This window comes from Solenopsis invicta, chromosome 12 (genome assembly GCF_016802725.1).
Source record: "Solenopsis invicta isolate M01_SB chromosome 12, UNIL_Sinv_3.0, whole genome shotgun sequence".
In the NCBI taxonomy this organism is placed as follows: domain Eukaryota; kingdom Metazoa; phylum Arthropoda; class Insecta; order Hymenoptera; family Formicidae; genus Solenopsis; species Solenopsis invicta.
Window position 1 is genome coordinate 15,596,075 of NC_052675.1, and position 18,677 is coordinate 15,614,751.

General features: G+C 35.4%; 1 protein-coding gene across 5 annotated transcripts in view; it reads left to right on the forward strand.

Moving 5' to 3' along the window:
- LOC105201768 (dual specificity protein kinase splA) overlaps positions 1 to 18,677 on the forward strand; it is an 81,128-nt gene that overhangs the window by 46,744 nt on the left and 15,707 nt on the right. For 2 of the 5 annotated variants that reach the window (XM_011169959.3, XM_039456120.1), the window contains 2 exons: positions 12,049 to 12,189; positions 14,004 to 14,130. In XM_011169959.3, coding sequence (XP_011168261.2) covers positions 12,049 to 12,189; positions 14,004 to 14,130 — 268 coding nt within the window. Of the gene's footprint in view, positions 1 to 4,063; positions 4,395 to 5,985; positions 6,145 to 12,048; positions 12,190 to 14,003; positions 14,131 to 18,677 lie in introns of those variants that run through there. The other 3 variants (XM_011169957.3, XM_011169958.3, XM_039456119.1) reach the window with 3 other exon arrangements.

Here is an 18,677-nt window from a genome sequence, read left to right on the forward strand (position 1 = left end):
GCCGCGCCGCGCCGCGCCGCGCCGTACCGTGCCGTGTTGTAAACGCGGCAACTCGTTTAACCATCTTGCGAGGCGCACGTTATGCACGGTGCTCCGTTTATATCCAAAGAGAATATTCGGTCGCCCGAATAAATTTCTTTAGTCGGGAGAGAAGGCGCGAGAGAAAAAAAGAAGAGAAAAAGAGGAAACACGACACACGTAAACTCGCGTAAAAACACGTAAACATTTTTATTTGACGTAATGAAAAGAAAAAAAAAGTTCTACATACGTAAAAAATGTGCATGTATATTCGTACATAAAATATAAATTTGTACGCAGAATTTTTATGAATAAATCATAATTAGACTTTTAGATGCGCTGGAAAATCTGTCGTGTTCTGAGAAAATATATAATTTTGATATCTTCTGAAATATTTTTTTAGGTTTATTACCCTTATGTTACATTTTAATTATCAGGTCGATACACTCATTTTCTCTCTCTTTCTCTGAAATTAAAAGTATATTAGCATGTGATCATACGTCGATACTTTCGATGCTACGAAGCACAGGTCGAAGTATCCGCAGAGTTTGAGCTAATAATTAATGCGGCTCTTTTTTTGTCTAATCTAGTATATTATTCTTGGCTGAGATCGAGTAAAAATAGCGTTTCGCGATTCTTAACCGGGTGAAAACTTAATTAGTACTTTGTCTCAACCTCCATTGCATCGCTATTATTAATCTTTTGAACTATATTCGAATAAGTTTGTTCTAAATATTGAAAAATTTTTAAAGAATAGATTTAAAGAATTTCATAATTCAATGCAAAATTTTGTCTAATTATATTATTAGAAATATACACACTGAAAAAATATCTTGCAATGAAGAAATGTTATTTAAACACAGAAAAATTATTTACACGGTCTCAATAGCTTATTTGCTGTCGAGTTAACAATTTTTCAATTGAAATATTTATGTAAATAAAATTAAGAAATAATTTTCATTTTAAGTAATTTTTTCTCGTAGCTTTAGAAAATATTTACTGTTAGATTATTTTTATATTCAAGACAATCAGATATTGTAATCTAAGAAAGCAATTTAATTAAGTTTAATGATATTAGTTTATTTGTAAAATCATTATTTAAATGTAAAAAAGAATATAAAAATACAAATTTTTATACTTAAGGTAATAATGCATATTTCATAAAAGTAAATATTTTTTACTTAAATAGAACAAACAAATGCTTGCTTCAAAATATATGATTTTAAGAAAATGTATTTTTGTCGTTTTAAAAAATTTTCTCTCAGTGTAATGTATCGTCTATTTTAATAATGTAATGTTTTCTTAAATATTAGTAAGATCTGTCGTGAGCCATGAAACCAACATGTTATAAAGCATGCATGTTGTTGTATTCTAACAAATAGTAAATTTTGAATATTGGATATTTTTTGAATTGTTCTACGGTCAATCTTGAAAAGAACGCGGTTAAAAAGTTAAATTTTAACAGGAATTTGATGAAATTTTAACAGCGTTTGTCTCGAAATTTCGTCCGCGACTCTCGTCGAAGCGCGATGTTAACGTAACTTCATTCTTCCTCTCCTAAGATAGAGCCCATTATATCGTGCCTTATATTCCCACTTTACAAACGAGAAGCGAGAGAATTATCAGGTCACGAGGCGAGGCATGGCGCCAACAGACTCAGGCGTCTCCCGCCTCCCTCGGTGCCGAACTTGACGAAATGCCGGAATCGTAATATCGAAAAGATTTCGAATTTCCAGCGCAAAGTCGAACGCTTCTAACGCGGCTCATTTTTCATCCTGCATCTTTTGCGGAAAAGTCCATAAATCCGGCCTCATATCGATTTTGGCGTCAGCTCACTTCTCTTACAAAGAAAACGAAAAAGTTGCAGATTATTTGACGTTGAATATTGAGGAGAATAAATATCGAGAAAGAAAGAAGGCTGGAACTATAAGGGTCTGAATGATGAGCGACGAAAATAACTACAGGTTCCTTTGAAATATGTACTGTCTATAGAGAAGGTGCCCCACTTTTCTTATCGGATTACAATTGAGTGACAGGTGTCCCTTGGCTACTTCGTTAAAGTTAATCTTTAACGAAAATGAGATACGAATAGTTTTCGTAGTTGTGCAAGCGATGAAATTGCCAAGTTATTTTTTAATTACAAGCGTTGAAATTGTCCAGTTGCGTTCTTTACTGAATTTCAACTTTGCCTTTTTATTTTGACAAGATTTTAATTTAAGAATTTATTTTCGAGGTACATGATATTAAAACTTGCAAATTAGCAAAAGTTCCGAAATTTGCCGCTCTATCGCGATAAATCAGATCGCGATAAATCAGATTTTTTGCCGATAATTATGTTAAAGTTTTATTTGATACAAGCTTGTTACTCCGGATATTTTGCTACAAAACTGGCTGTGTCAATTAGATTAAAAATTAGCACAATCATAAAAATTGAGAAACAAGACATAAAAAGCTATGATTAAAAATATACATGTATTTCTTTAGTTTGCTGTTTTATTATATTAAATAGTTACGGACTCCGTTCCGTATAAATTGTGATATGAAGACATATACGAAGTTATAATGTGAAAAGTGACGGGATATCTGTGCCTTTATCTGGGATATCTGTGCCTTTATCTGTTTCTATCCGGAATGGTTCTGCGCGTTACGTGCATTACGAGCGATTCGATACGCTACCGTCCTGAATCTTTAAAGCGCTACGTGTCGATTCGTGTCAAGTGGCTTATAAATGGAAAGCAACGTACTACACTCCCACCGTTCAATGGTAGATTTATCGATAGGCGGTCACTTGGGACCTTTAAATCTCGAGGGGGTTCCCGCAAATTATACCGCGGATTTACAGTGTCGTATATGATAAAGTAAGAGCGTGAAACGTTAATACGTTGGCAGAGAGAATATTTAGAGGAAAATTACTGAATGCTTATTGTTCACCTACGATAATAATGAAACTCAACTTTTCATTATTGTTATTTATTATTTATTGAATATTTGATTACTTTTTCGACAAATTATTAATAAAATAAATATTAGTAGTTTTTTTATTATTTTTAATTACGCTTTAGGCGATCAGTTTTTTAAATCACGACTTTTGCAGCTTGTTAATGAAAAGCTCATTACAAATTAATTTGTTATTACACTAAAAGATTTAACATGTAATAATAGAGATGATTAAAACATCAGGTTACAATTTCAAACTTGAATTAGCGTCTAAATACGAAAAATAATATAAAACTTAAGTGGTACTCACTCGGCAACTTTCTCCTAACAATTATTCTCAATTTTAAAAACAGACGTATAAACTATTATTAAACCAAGATATTATCAATTTTTCGATTATTAAAATTGTCAAAACACGAAATTTAATTTGAGATTTATCACAATTATTGTATAAAAACAGAATGCGACATAAAGTATTTGAAATATTTTCCTTTTTCAATCAATGAATTATAATTGCGTTATGTTAAATTCTGCAGTATTATATCGAACACACGGGTAGAATAGCAGACAATATTCATTTGCTTTGAGTAAATATCGCGTTATCGCCAATGCGTCACTCACCAATCGCTAATTACGAAGAGCATACCTTTAATTATAGGATTAAATTACCGAGGTTACACAAATGGCAGATTTCTAGAAGTGATGAGAAATAGCGAGACTAACAACAGAATAGCATTCTCTTTAACTCTCTTTAACCTTCTTGCCAAAATTTTTTAATATTTTAGTGCGAATACCGTTATTCAATTAGAATGAGCTCTAAATGAGAAAAAAAAATTATCGATAAACTTTTTAATTTACAAATTCTCTTTTACAAATGGCATACCTGCAACTCGTACTTCAAAACGAAAGAGATTTGCCTCTTTTATCTCTGCCCAAAGAATTTTTTTTTTTTTTTTGGAGAAAACTAAAAAATATCCCTCGTATTTTGTAGAAGTCCTCGTAGCCTTTAAATTTATCACGCGACAAACATTTTTGGGGAATATCGTCGTAGCAAAAGCAACATGCGACCTTGCGATTTTGTCAACGCGACACTGTTTCTTTTTCAAAGCCGCCGTTGTCACCGCACCGCATCGCATCCGTGAGAGTGTAAGCGAAGGGGAATAAACGAGAACATTTCCAACAACGTTGGTTTTTGCGTTAACGTAAATCGCGTAAAAGCGAAACTTGGTCGAGCGCGCGGTTTTGCTGGGCTGGTCGATGCCACTGCGAGGATGCTGGCGTGCGTCTATCCGCGAGAAAACTTCGAGGTGAAAACCGTGGCGGTAAAGCTCCATCACGGAAAATCCAAGAGGAAGTCCAAGTCCGTCCCGTTGAGGGAAAAACTTCCTTCGGACACCGCAGAGACGGAATGCAACAACGGCGGGCGAGTAAGCAGCGAGGTAAGGTTCTGCCTGGTGCACTTCGCGCCGCACCGTCTCGCTTTTCGCTCTCCCGACGCGAAGGGAAACTTGCACGTATTGTGAATAAACGAATTAGAGAAGCCAGGGAACAAGATGTTCGTCTATTCTATTATACCTGTGTCGTTAACACGTACTAGAGACCTGGATTAGAGACGCACGTCGAGAACATTGAATTTTCCAATATTTTCGTAGTGTTGCTTATAGCCGCTGGTGGTACAAATAACAAATAATTCTAAATTCATTGTAGTCGACAAACTGGCAAATTATTTTATTGGTTAAACTTGTTCACAACGTTTCGACCTAAGGTTCGGGTTTTTTTCAAGTGAACAATATTGAATCATTTGTTCAGGAAACAGGACCGTCCATGAGTTCTTTCCTGAAAATTTATTTATAAAGTAATATTTTTATTGTCACAAATCTGTATAAATAATGAATCTTGGTAAAGGTGTCGAAATATAAAAAATGTGAGTCAACGCTTGTCAAAATTACATGTATCTTTATAGAACACAGGTTTGCGACTGACACGAAAATGTTTACATTTTTTATATATCAACATCTTTACCAAACTTTAATAATTGATACAGATTTTTTTTACAATGGAAACATTTTACTCCATAAATGAACTTTCTAGAAAGAACTTGTGGACGGTCGTGTTTCCTGAACAAATGATTCAGTATTGTTTACCGGCTCACTTGAAAAGGGCCTGGACCTTAGGTCGAAACGTTGTGAACAAGTTTAATCAATAAAAAATTCGCCAGTTTGTCAACTAAATTTGAAATTATTTATTATTTCCAATATTTTGTCGGATATGCCTCGAGAAATTTTAGCGCTCTGTCACGCGGGCAAGTTAAACGTGACGCTGCGGCAAAATTGATCGGGAAAGCCATTTACGTTATATAACATTATTTAAAACACATGCATCAATTTTGCGCGCATTTAAAATTTGAACATTTAAAAGTCTCAGTTGTTTCAATCTTAATTAAAATTTCATACATACTCGGAATATTCTAGCTTTTACAGGGATGATCGGATAAATATTGCAGAAAATCGTTCCATTGAATCTTCCATATTTACATTTTTATCAGCCATGTACACTCTCGCTTAAGCGAGCGTAATCTCCATAATTGCGAGCTTGTGCTGTTTCTCGGCTTTTGTACTTTCTACACTACTACACGTTTTCTTACTTTCCTTTGTAAAGCGTTAGCGCGTACTTATTTCCTTTTAATCAGAAAGTAGAAAAAGACGTAGCTAGGAGAGGGTAAGCCTCTCGTTAGTTTCATTTGTTGCTTTATTCATAGTTCCATTAATCTTCTCCCTCTAACGAACTATAGTGTTGCAAAATGTACTAATTTCCACAATTATTTAAGAGTTATGTACAATACCTGAGAGGAGTGACGAAATATTCTCTTTCCAGCTCGAAATATACAAAGTGACTGCAAGTGGAAATTATATTAAAACTAGTAATCGTAATTGAGAAGAAGCTTCAATCGAAAGAGGGAGAATACGGAATTAATTATATAATTCCGTTTTTCACTTCCTGTCCTTTACGCGGGCACGACGAGTCGTGCTTTCATTAATTTCGCGAATGGATGCTTCCGAAAAAGGAGGAGAGAGATCTGAACTCTCGAGCGGCGGCGGCGGCGGCGGCGTCTGGCCGGAACGAACAAACTGCCGATTACGGCTTCTTCCGCGCTACCTGTTTTCAGATTCCTCGAAATTAATTTTACAGGTGAGAGCGAGGAAGGAGATAGTCCCGGACGGATCATCCCCGGGGATTATCCGCTCCTACAAGAATCCGCTTCTATGAGAAATTTCTTTTTCGTTTACGTGTTCCCTCGAGAGAACATCTTTTCGCAACTTTCTCCGCCCATTCACGCACGGAAACGAATTCTGTTGGTTATCGGCCGGAGAAAGAGATTACCTTTTTTCCCTTCTTATATTTCTTTCTGAGAAGCTGGTCAAATCAATCGGGGACTCGGTGTGAAAGGATTGCAACCGCCGCCATGCTCTCTTGCGGTGCACGCAATTATCTTTTGTCGAAAGAGTATTTCCGAAGATAAATGGATAAAGGGAATGTGAAGAATGCACTTCGTATAAATTAAATAGATAATCTTGGGAAAAATAGCATCTTCGAAGATTTTTATCTCCGATACTCATTATATAAGGTAATCTTATATGGCCTAGTATCCAATATGGCCTATTTGCCGTTTCTAATTACATGGTTTCTAGTTACATGGTGAATTGAACAAATAATGCTAGTAGGTCATACACGCTTAGTACATTCCGAACGACGTAAGTTTAGCTTATTTTTTTATCTAGATGTTGGCAGCTTCTTAATTAAACCGAGAAATGTTCCGTACCCATATGTCATATATCATAATCAGTAGAAATAACTTGTATAGTTCAACTATTCCTTAATGAAAATTTTTCTCAGAACTTTAATACAACTTGAAACACTTTTTAGAATTTTTTATACATATGAATTCTGAAATATTCTAAGAGAAAAAATCTAAGAGATTTTTAAAAAATTATAAAATTGTACAGAAATTTTATTAAAATTTACGTAAATCTTCTGAAAAATGACTTCATAAGCCTGGTTAAAATTTTTCTCAGAATTTTTTGTATGATTTTTCAGAATTTATGTATAATTTTATAATTAAAAAAAAATTCTCAGGTATTTTAAACGAATCTTAAAATATTTCAGAATTTACATGCATGTTGTTGACAATAAGGTCAAAAGTATTGTGCAATACATAAGTGTAATACATAAAAGTTTTCCTGATTGTTATGTTTCTCATGATCTAATATTTCGTGAGAAAGTTATTATTTTCTGCAACTATTAAGTGATGATTATTAATCTCCGCAGTTCATATTATTGTAGCTTTATATTTATACTTTACAATGCTGTATTTAGTTTATATTTTTGTCATAACGTTCTGTTTATAACCAAAGAAAGAAAACTCTTTGGTAAAAATAATATGGCCTAGATAAATAATGAGTACACACACACACATTGATTGTATTGAATGCCTTTTCGATACTTTTATTATTTCAGATCATAAATTTTAATTCACCTACTAAAATCCGATTTATAAACCATAGTTTTAAGGAAGAAAAGTTAGGATAAGTTAATTATTTTGTTAACGGAATGTTGATGAAAATAGTTCTTTGTGTACTCTTATATGTTAATATGCCAATAAACATGATAATGTATTAATAAATTTATAAATTCATAAATGTGACGCTGGACCACTTTATTGGTGAAAAATTTATAATTAGGTCACATATTGAGTACATATGTACCTAATACGACCTAATTGGGACTTTCTAAAAATCTTTACTGCATCCACGTAAATATTTGAAATTGTCCCATATTTTAAGTTAATTTTTAGAAATGTTTCCCATTTTGCATCTAGCTATCAGTTTTTAATTTTGAACTCGGCAAAAAGTTACAATTACCTTATTTTATATCAAACTTAGCAATAAGCGAACAATATTTGAACCAGAATCGACTGATGCGTAAAGCGCGTCATTGATAAACTGCGTTTGTAAAAAAAAAAAAAAAGTTATTGAAACACGCATGAAGAGTGACAGGTATAACCCAGAAAACTCCGAGCGTTCGTTTTCACGGGTTAAAGAAAGCATAATGTATGTTATATCGGCTGCCGCGTGTATCATAACTGGAATGGCGGGATAATGAAATTGAATGGGATCGGAGGCGAGTCGTTCGTTTTGCCGGCGCGGCGCGGTGGCGGAGCTGTCGGGAAATGACTCCCTTTTCATTTCTCTCGGTGATCGCGCGATACGTCCGACGCAGCGCCGCGCCATTCGCCGTTTCGTTTGCCATTCTCGGTTGCCGCTTGCGCGGCGGTGGCGGCGGAGGCCTGCTCGAAACAATTAACTGTCACGCGAGTGAGCGCACGCGGAATGAAAAGAGGCAGAAGCTGGAACGACGGCCGAAGGCGTCCCGTGTTATATTATCTTCCACGTTCAACGGCGCGTCGTTTATTGTTCCGAGCAACGCGATACTTTCGCCGTAACTGCCGCTCCGAGACCGCTTGATTCGCGCCGTGGGAGACGTGGACTCGGTACGGAGGATTGTGTCACGACGAAGATTAACTTTAACAATAACATATTGTCCAAAGCTATCGATATACTACCGGACACACGCGCGCGCGCGCGAGAGAGAGAGAGAGAGAGAGATACTCTGTCCAACTTTCGACAGACGTTTCTGATCCTCGTTATCCGTTACTTGAATAATACACGAGGCTTCAGAACTTTGAATCCGGAGTAACTTTGGATACGATTGCCTTGAGAGACGAGAAAGCGAATCCACTATCTTTTATTCTGCGTTCCTCTTTTAGACTTATTTTGTTTCTGCGAGCAAAAGTCTCGTACAGCACGGCATAGAAGAGGCATTGCAAAATATTGCTGCAATGTTTCAGCAACGATAAAATGTTCGCTTCGGAAATATCGATACGTAATGTTGCAGCAAAATGTGTAAGATTGTATTGACGCTGCTGCAATATTACGTATTTATATTTCTGCAATGTTTCAGCAATATTGCAGCAACGGTAAAATGTCCGTTTCAGAAATATTGATACGTAATGTTGCAACAATATATGTAACGTTGTATTAACGTTGCTGCAATATTACGTATTTATATTTCAGCAACATTCGTATTAACGTTGCTGCAATGTTGCTGAAATATTGTAGAAATATAAATATGTAATATTTCGACAACGTTAATACAATATTACATATTTTGCTACAACATTATGTAATAATATTTCTGAAGCGAACATTTCATCATTGCTGCAATATTGCTGAAGCATTGTAGCAATATTTTGCAACGTTTATTTTATTCTGCCCTGTACGAGATGTGAAGTGTCACTGATTCGATGTATGAATATGAAACAAAGCACGGATAAATTTATCTCGCAATAAAAGCTGCGCACGACGGGAGCTTTTCCTACTGCGTGTTCGTATTGGAAAGCGAGATCTACGAGTTTTGTGCCATTATGCTTTTGCGACGCGCTGATGTAAAAATGCAATAAGAAACGCAGTAAATGTACAAGCGCAAGCGTATTTCCGCAAGAATGCGTTTTACCTCGATCGCAAAGTAGAACGGGATCGAGAGACGAGAGAAAACCCGACCGCGACCCTTTACGATCGGTTTGTCCGCGGGGGGGTACAGTCGCTCTCGGGGAAATCGATATTTTCATCGCGTGCTCACGCAATTGGTGCGCATTTATTTTGCACTCGTTCCGCCGGCCGGCGCGGCGCGGCACGGCGTCGCGTGTACTTTCATTGACGTACGAAGGTTACACGGAGTCCTTGTCACGGTGGAATTCGAAGGGCCGCACGCCGACCTTGGGATTCTACCTGGTATCGGGCGCGCCGCGGCCGGCCAGATGGAGGTACGGCTGATGAAACAAAAAGAGGCACGAATGCGCGCACACATCGCGCTCGATCGCGGTCCGCTCTTTCTCTCTCTCTCTCTCTCTCTCTCTCTCTCTCTCTCTCTCTCTCTTTCTCTCTTGACTCGAAAGCGGTGAAATCCGCGCGACATCGTCTTGCATCCTCTTCTCGATGCAAAAAGGACTTGGCGAGCATGCAAAACCAAGTGAATGATCCTTAATCAACGTGAACAAACTGATCCGAGTTTGGAGTCCGTGAGATTCTTAGTTATGATAATGCGAGGGATTTGATAGTTTCTAGCCGTCGTGTGCAGTAAGTGAAGATTTATCTTACGTTTGCTGCGGTTACTCGTAGTATTAGTAATTAAACCAGAATTTCGATGAAGAACAGATAGAATGAAGCCGTTTGTTTGCCCCCGAAATAATATTTTGAATTAATTTGTTCGTCAAATTAAATAACAAGCATCTTTACAGTATCGAGAAAAAGATGCTTGAATTTGTGAGTAAAATTTTATTTCACTAGCAAGTAAACCAATTAATAAGACAAAGTATTTTATAGAAATGAAATATATTTTACAGAAATGTATATTCTACCATTGCAATCAAACTGTTTTATAACCAATAAATATCGAAGTAAATGTCACAAGGAATATAAGTTTTTGAATTTTCCGATTTTTTTTTAACTGTAAGAAACTTACACCCAGAGAAAAGTTTTTTCGATTCAAGAAAATATTTGTTTGAATCGAAGAAATTTGTACAGTGCTATACATTTAAAGTAAAGTTATTTCTTTAATACTAATAAACGATGCAACCAAGAAATTTCTTTAATTTGAAGAAATTTCTTGGTTGCACCTTTTATTAGAATTAAAGAAATTGGTCGTGCAGCGCAAATCTTTTTTTTTTTAATGAAAAAAAAATATATTTTTAAAATCAGAACAACTAAATTATTTCTAACATTTTTGCTAGTACTTTCTTTGGATCGAAAAATTAATGTAAAATAACTTGAATAATCTTAACATAAAAATTTGAAATATTATTTCTAGTTTCGGTTCGCGATTTTGTTTTAAGTCCGACAACCATATCGAAACACAGTCTATGTAGAACTGAAAAATATGTTTACTATAATTAATAAAATATTATTGAGCACCAAGTTCCGATTCGAAGAAATGTCGCATTTCTTATTTCTTATGTTAAGAAATTTTTTATTTCTAAGTATTCTACTCGTCAAGAGAAAATTTTAGTATATTTGATTAATCAGAGGAAAATGGGGAAACTGCGAACGCGAGATAAATGCGAACGATATTACAGTAGTGATAATCTCTCATTTTTTGCACTCTGTAATAGACCGATGTATGCTCAGTGTCTCATTATAACACGATCATAGAACGCACACATTGTTTAAGGTAAATACGTCATACGTATTTTCGCAACGATTACAGAGAGAAATTACGAATGTTCGCAAATTATTCGTTTGCAAATTATGGGCGCATGAAAATTGTTGTACAAAAAGTATATTGCTATCATAAATTAAAGTCGTAATTATAAATATATTATTAAACATAAGTTGTGATAATATGAATATGTTAATTATGAATACACATGTCCGGCATTGTCCCGCATTGCGGATAACTCCGAACGACAAGCGTTTGTTTTTTAGCGTAAAATTATAGTTATATTATTATAATATGTAAATGTTAATTATTGCAGTTTACAGTCACATAGCTGGAGCATCCTCCGAATAACGAATTCTATAATTGATAATTAATCATCGATTTTGTTTTTTTTTTTAACTTTTTTTTAACAGTTATTCGCAATTTTCCCACTTTCCTCTATACATATTCATAACACGTTCATATTATATTTTTTAATTTTTTTATAAGCAGTACATATTGATGCAAAAAAAAGTGGCAAATTTCCGATCCGAGGTGAAAATGTTTCGGTATTTCTTTTTTCTTTTAATATCTCTGGAAAAAATTCTCTGAGCAAACAACGACACGTAATTCTTTTACTCACCGTGCGCTCTACGGAAGCACTCGCGGAAGGTCAAGAAACATCGAAGACCGTTGATCGAAAGTCGATATTCGAGATGTAATTAATCGGCGATTCGGCCCTCCTGTCACCCGTTCGTACTTACTCGCGCGTTCTTCGTCGCCGTCGTTTTACCTTGGCGCACACATTCGTATGCTTACGTGCATTTAATCTTGCTGTTTCAGTTAGCAGTGGGCGGGGGTGGTGCTGTGCTGGTGCTCAGCGAACTTGAAAGCATGGCGGCCAGGCAACAGCGGGAAATCGCTCAGCAAAGGCGCCTCCTGGAGCAGAAAGAGGCCCGCTTAGCCGTGCTTCGAGGCGCACAGGTGAGTTTCATTTCTCTTCCATCAATTTCCGTCAATTGGGACGAAGTATTTACCTGGAATTATATTTCATAGTTTGACTGTATACAATCGCGTGAGAGTCGCAACTGAAGGAATATAAACTCTAACACCTGTGCCGAAGTTCAGTGACTCTTTCTAAAATTACCGTGTGCATAATGCGTCAACCCTCGATGATTCGAGCGCGTTCGTCACGCGTTCTCTTTCTCTCTCTCTCCCTCGAAGATCATGGCGAGGAAGATCGATAGTACGCTTGTGCAGTTACCGTTATAATGACCTTCACGACTGAGCAGCCTTGATCTCGAAGAACGGTCGAAGAAGCGGGAATGGGTCCCCAGTGGACCTATTCCTCGGGATCGTGTAATCTCGTTTCGCGATTCCATCAAAGTTGATAATGGCGAATTAAACTCGCGAATAAGAAACTATGGAGAAGCCTTTTTTGCTTGTTTCGAACTCTAAATTTATTTCCGGGAGTATCGACGCGCACTTAAGAATCAGGTTGCAGAAAATCAATAGATAAATACACGAAAAAAATCTAGTGGCATAAATTGGAAATTGATGGATTCTATCAGAAATGCAATCAGATAGGGAAAAGTTACCCTACCGGTATCCTAAAGCGTACCTGTTCAACGTTTTACATTTTTTACTTCATATAAACAGCGTTTAGTAACAAAAATAGAAAATAAAAAAATAAAATAAGTAACATAGACAAAAATTTAACAAGTTCCATTTTGTTTTGTGCATGCTATCAGTGTTTTTACAAAAATCAGATACATCTGATGTAAATTTTTCATTAACTTTATACAGTTAAAAATAACGTAATTATGCAATTTTATTTTGAATTGCTATATTTTCATATAAAAATGGCTAGTTGTGGAATATTTTATTTCATTGTACATATTTAAAATACATGAATAATTTTAAATACTTGCACATCTAAAATTATTAAAATTAAATTCGTTATTTTTATAAACTCTATCAAATTTCCTAATTTGTACCAACACAAATTTTACTATGAAGGAGTGATACTAAGTGCGAGATTGATATGTGATAATAAAATTAGTAATTGCTATGAATAAGAATATATCAGTTACAAAAATTAATTCAAGCCAGTTTTATTTCGGTGTTCTTGTCTTTTCATTATTGTTATTTATTAATTATTGAATATTCGATCGCTTTTTTGATTAATTAATTAATAAAATAAATATTAGTTAACACTCCTTTATATTTTTAATTACTTTAATTCATAAATTTGATATTTTCGAAAATGGTACGATTTAAGAGACCGGTAACTTTAAGCGACCAGTTTTCTACATTACACCTTTCGCAGTATGTTACAGAAAAGCTTACAGCACATTAATTTGTTAATAGTGAATTTATCATGTAATAGTAGATGATTGAAACATCGAGCTACAATTTCGAACTTTGATTTGCATTCAAGACAGCCCAAATTTGTGCCAAATGCGAAATACAATAAAAGATAGCTTAAATGGTACATATTTGGCAGCTCTTCTCTACTTATAAATCAAAAATTCAATCACAATAATCGGAAATTCTGATTGGCATAATTAGAATATATTTTATGTATTTCTCGTTGGTATAATCGAAACATTTTTCTCAGTATTATTAGAATGGTATTCTTGATAATGGACAGCTTTGCAAACACGGACGTGTTTACGATAATGTTTTATTTCACTAAGATTTTATTTCCTTCCCATCTTAATCCACTGTCATTCACAGTATTAACTGTACATTTGTTGTCTACAATGATCACGTTTGCGCACTGTTTACCGTTTTAGGAGCCAGCACAGCAGGACAGACTCGCCAGATTGAGGCACAAGCTGGACCAGCAACAGAGCAAGCTGAATCGACTGCGATTACTCAGATCGCAGACGGACCAGTCGCGTGTCAACAATGCGACATTGAGTAAGTCCATTATCATCTCTCTCGTATTTTCCAAACCTTCGATTTTCGAGCTGCACGATATCCCAGATAAGAATAGGGATTTACTCGTTTTCGGAACTAAGCAATTTATTTCAAGTTATTTCGGTCTCCTCTTTTCTATTTGTAACATGTATACTGTTTCACGAGATAAGAAGGTTTTATGAATAAGAATAGGGATTTACTCGTTTTTGGAACTGAGCAATAATTTACGTCAAGTTATTTCAGTCTCCCGTTTTTTATTTGTAATATATTATTTTTCATGAAATAAAGAATATAATTCAAATCGTCGAATGACTCGTATGAAATCGTATGAAATCAGAGATCGTTAAAGGGTTTATTCGAAAAGGAGCAATGCGATAATTTTACTCGATGCTTGTCAGCGATAATCTGTATTATGATGTATATTTCATTAACGATGAAAATGATGAGAGGGGAAAACGCGAAGCTCTTTATTGATTGGAAATTAATTCTTGCTCCCCATTACGCAGAAAATGGAAAACCATTTTTCTACAGAGCCAATTTTCCCGGCATTAAGAGGAAAGAGAGAGGAGGTGGAATACGCGGGTTAACACGACAGATACAAATTTTAATAGAATAAAAAATTTGTCCCTCTCGACATTCGTTTTTTCTTTTTTTTTTTCAAATTGAAATTTTTCAAATGCTCGTCTTCTAAACCTTTCGAATTTGCACGCGCATCTGCTCGCCTTTGTAGAGTTGTAGAGTGGATTGATGTATCGATGTCATCACGCGCTACACTCTGATTCGATTCGTAAAAGCTACGCATAGCTCGACTCGCGCGCGCGTGCATGCCTTGTTAATTGAGCATTGTTCAGATCGTTACGTCTATACGGCGTAATGGAAAACGATAGCTGCGGTTTGCAATGCGACACGCCGCCGCGATAATAACTTCGAACGAGAAAGGGCGAAACGCGCTGCGCACGCTTCGTTACGGATATTCTCTAACGAATCGACGCGGCGGAGAAATGTCGGTTATGCGTCGACAGCACCTGCGACTGAAAAAGAAAAAAAAATTGTAATGATCAAAGATTTCTGTTTCGTCGTTTAATAAAACGATTGCGCCGTGGGTGTGCTTGTGGTGGACAATGGAGAAAATGCTCCGTCAAAAGCATTCTCTGTAAAGTAATTGCCTTCAAATATTCCGACGTTTGACATTTAAATTAGCTACACAATTGACTTAATTTCTGTGAATGAAAGCTTCAGAAAATATCTCTTTTTTTTTTTTAAATTTTATCATGACAGAAGTTGCGCGTGTATTTTCCTTGCAATATTTATTCATGTGTATGAAAAATAATAATGTTGCTTTTTATATTTTTGCTCTTTGTTTGATATTGACTTAGAATCTGTAATATTATTTTGTATTTTTCACGCATCTTTTTTCATTTAAAAAACGCGCAGCAAAAATCAACACAATCGGCAATTTCTAATTAAATTTTTAATTAAAAAGATTAATACAGTTAAAATCTGTACCATATGTATGTGCGAGAGGTTTTTTTGTTTTATTAAAAAACTTGATAAATCTAAAAATTATGAGAGTCCGCATTTTTAATTCGTGGGTTTTAATTCGTGTTATTTCCCTGAATCAGTGATGCTTTGGGAAAAATCCGCAAAACTTCTCGTTGTAACTGCGCAAGATTTATCGCATCTCGTGTCGCGAAGCAATATCCTTTGCCCCCTTCAATTTCTAATCATGACGCTCAACCGTTTTATATTATCTCCTGCAGGATCTTGAAAGTTTCAATAATCAAACTTGTTGCAACTTCTGCAACCTCAAATGATTTGGCAAGAAATCTTCCGGCTGAAAGCTCCTTGCTGACGTGTATACCTCTGCCGGATTTCCCGGCAGACTCGTATGCAACGAACTAATTTACTATGCGATGCACGGGGTTAACCGTATTTGGGGATTTTTCATTGTCTAAGCGTTCTTGCGAAATTTATGCGAAATTCGTAACATTTGTACAACAAAATATTAATTTTGATATGCAAGAAATCCTAAAAGAGATGTCTGAAAAGAACGGAAATTTGCTACATTAGAACGTTTTTAATTGCAATATGTCTCTTATTTATACACAGAGTATTAATATATACTGAGAAAAAAATTGTTAGGCTTGGCTACATTTTTCAACTTGCTTAAATTTGTTTAATCCAATTATTTAGATATTTAAGTTAAATACATAAATGTTTGAACTGAAGAAATTTAACTTAAATAAGATATAATAAATATTCCAATTTGTGACAAAATTATTTTAAAATAAAATTAATCTTATTGGATAACTTGGATATTTAAGGTTCTAATAAAATTAAATTTTGGTACTTTTAAAAATTCTAAATTTATTTATTACAGTTTTGTAAATATTATTTCTGTATCATTTAGTGATACATGAATTTCAAATTGTCTCAATTTGTGACACATGCTGATTTGTATCATTGATAGGTGGTGATAGGCACACAAATGTTTCTATTACTGGCACGTCATAGGAATAGAAATGACAATGATCTCTTTTTTTTTCTATTATAATTGACTATCGGCTATCACCAATTGGTACTAAATCACGAGTGTCTCTATTACTGTCTTAAACATGACAATTTATATATTAGGTTTTCGTATTTGTATAAATCTTTGAAATTCTGGAAGAATAAGTAACAATATTGATCCCTTAATTCAACAACGATAATTGATATCTATAAACGTGTTTTCTTTAACAATAAGAACGTTTTTATTGTTTTATATCATGTTTATTTCAATTGTTAGTGATGAAGACAAATATTTTTGTGCCGATTAATGACACATGAATTAATTGAAAAAAATATGTATTTTGTGATGTTTTCAGTTTACTGACAATGTTTTTTTAATATCTACTTAACGTTGGGTATTTGTTTTTTACTTTAATAATCAGCTAGAATTTGTCGACAAAGGGATCCTTGATATAATCTCCTCATAAGATATCAGTAAGCAACTTGAATTGCCATCGTTGGCAACATGATTATAATATTTTAGCGTTTACAAAAGTGTTTAATTTTATTCAAAATTTATCATAATGGATAGTATATACAATTTTGAATAATAATACATTTTTTGGAATAATCATTGAATTATATTAATTGATTTTATTGAAAAAGAGAGTTTATAAATTGGAAAAGTATCACTATATAACATGGGACATTATTTTACATAAATACTTAAATTGACGAAATTTAATCGAGTTGAATAATTTAATCAAGTTAACAATTATTTCCTCAGTGTAAAAAAAATTGTCTAATGTCAAAATAAAAAATGTACTTTAATTAAAATTCACAATTACTAATTTTCAGTTTAATTATAAAATTTTAAGCTCTTGCGCAGAGAGAAATGTAGAACATCAGTTAAATTATCTTAATTGACCATTTCTTAATTTGTCGCGAGAGTGACATTTCACGCTAAACGGTCATTTTTCCTCAAAACTCGTAATAGCTTAGCGGAATGTTAAATTGCAGTTAACGGACGTGCGAAGATAAAAGCTGCCAACTTCCGTCGTTCGAGTTCTCTACCAATCCATTTTCGTAGATCGGCGATATCCCTCGTCGACGGGAATCCATCTCGTTTCGGTAAACGTGATAAGGGAGATTTATCCTGTCTTCACATTGGGAAACGCGATTAATCTTCGGCGCGGCACGGTCGGCGACATTCGAGCATATTTCGAACCAGAGAGGGGAGGTGGTACTTTGCCAGTTTATAAATGAAATCCAAATACAAACCGATGGTTCGAAAGCGGTCCGCGTGCTCGCTATTCATGGCCCGGAATCATCCTCGGAAAATAAATTGGAAAGATTCGAGCGGGACCGACCGCGGCGGCGTTTTCGTTTCCGCGCTACGCTTTTATAGAATGCAATCGCGTGGAACTCATTCGCGGTCGCACCGGCCGGTAAATCATTCTCGGACAAGCGCCGAAATATTCGAAACGTCGAAAGCGAGGAAATTGCACGGACGGAACGGAAGGTACTCCTTAATTCTTTAACGTGATTCGCCTATAGACCAGTGGCGTAAAATCGATGCGGCCATCCATTGCGTTCTATTTGTCATCGCGAAATTGAATGGGCCGAGAAAGCGAGTTATATATACACCGTTTACAATACTTATATACATAAAAATAAAAATCAATATATAGGAAAACCAAAATCGCTCGATTGTTTCACGACGGGGAGGGGGGGTAGGGGATAAAAGAGGGACGCTGCTCGAACGCGGCAGATTTTCTCGGCGATCGCCCTCGCTTGAACAAATATCAATTTCACCGAGTAAATTACATGCCGACGCGGCGATCATTTATATTTATCGCAATAATAACGGCTGCGATCGCAACAATTGAATAACCAGCTGGTAATCTGTTGCATTTAATTACGCTTGCGATTTATTTGACTCTTCCCCCTCCCCTCCCCCCTACCCCGATATCCGAGCGAGTTCCGTTCGTGCAAACGTCAAGATCCGATCGTATGGCTCTCTCTTTTTTTTTCTCGTTGCTGCGGAATTCGCGCGC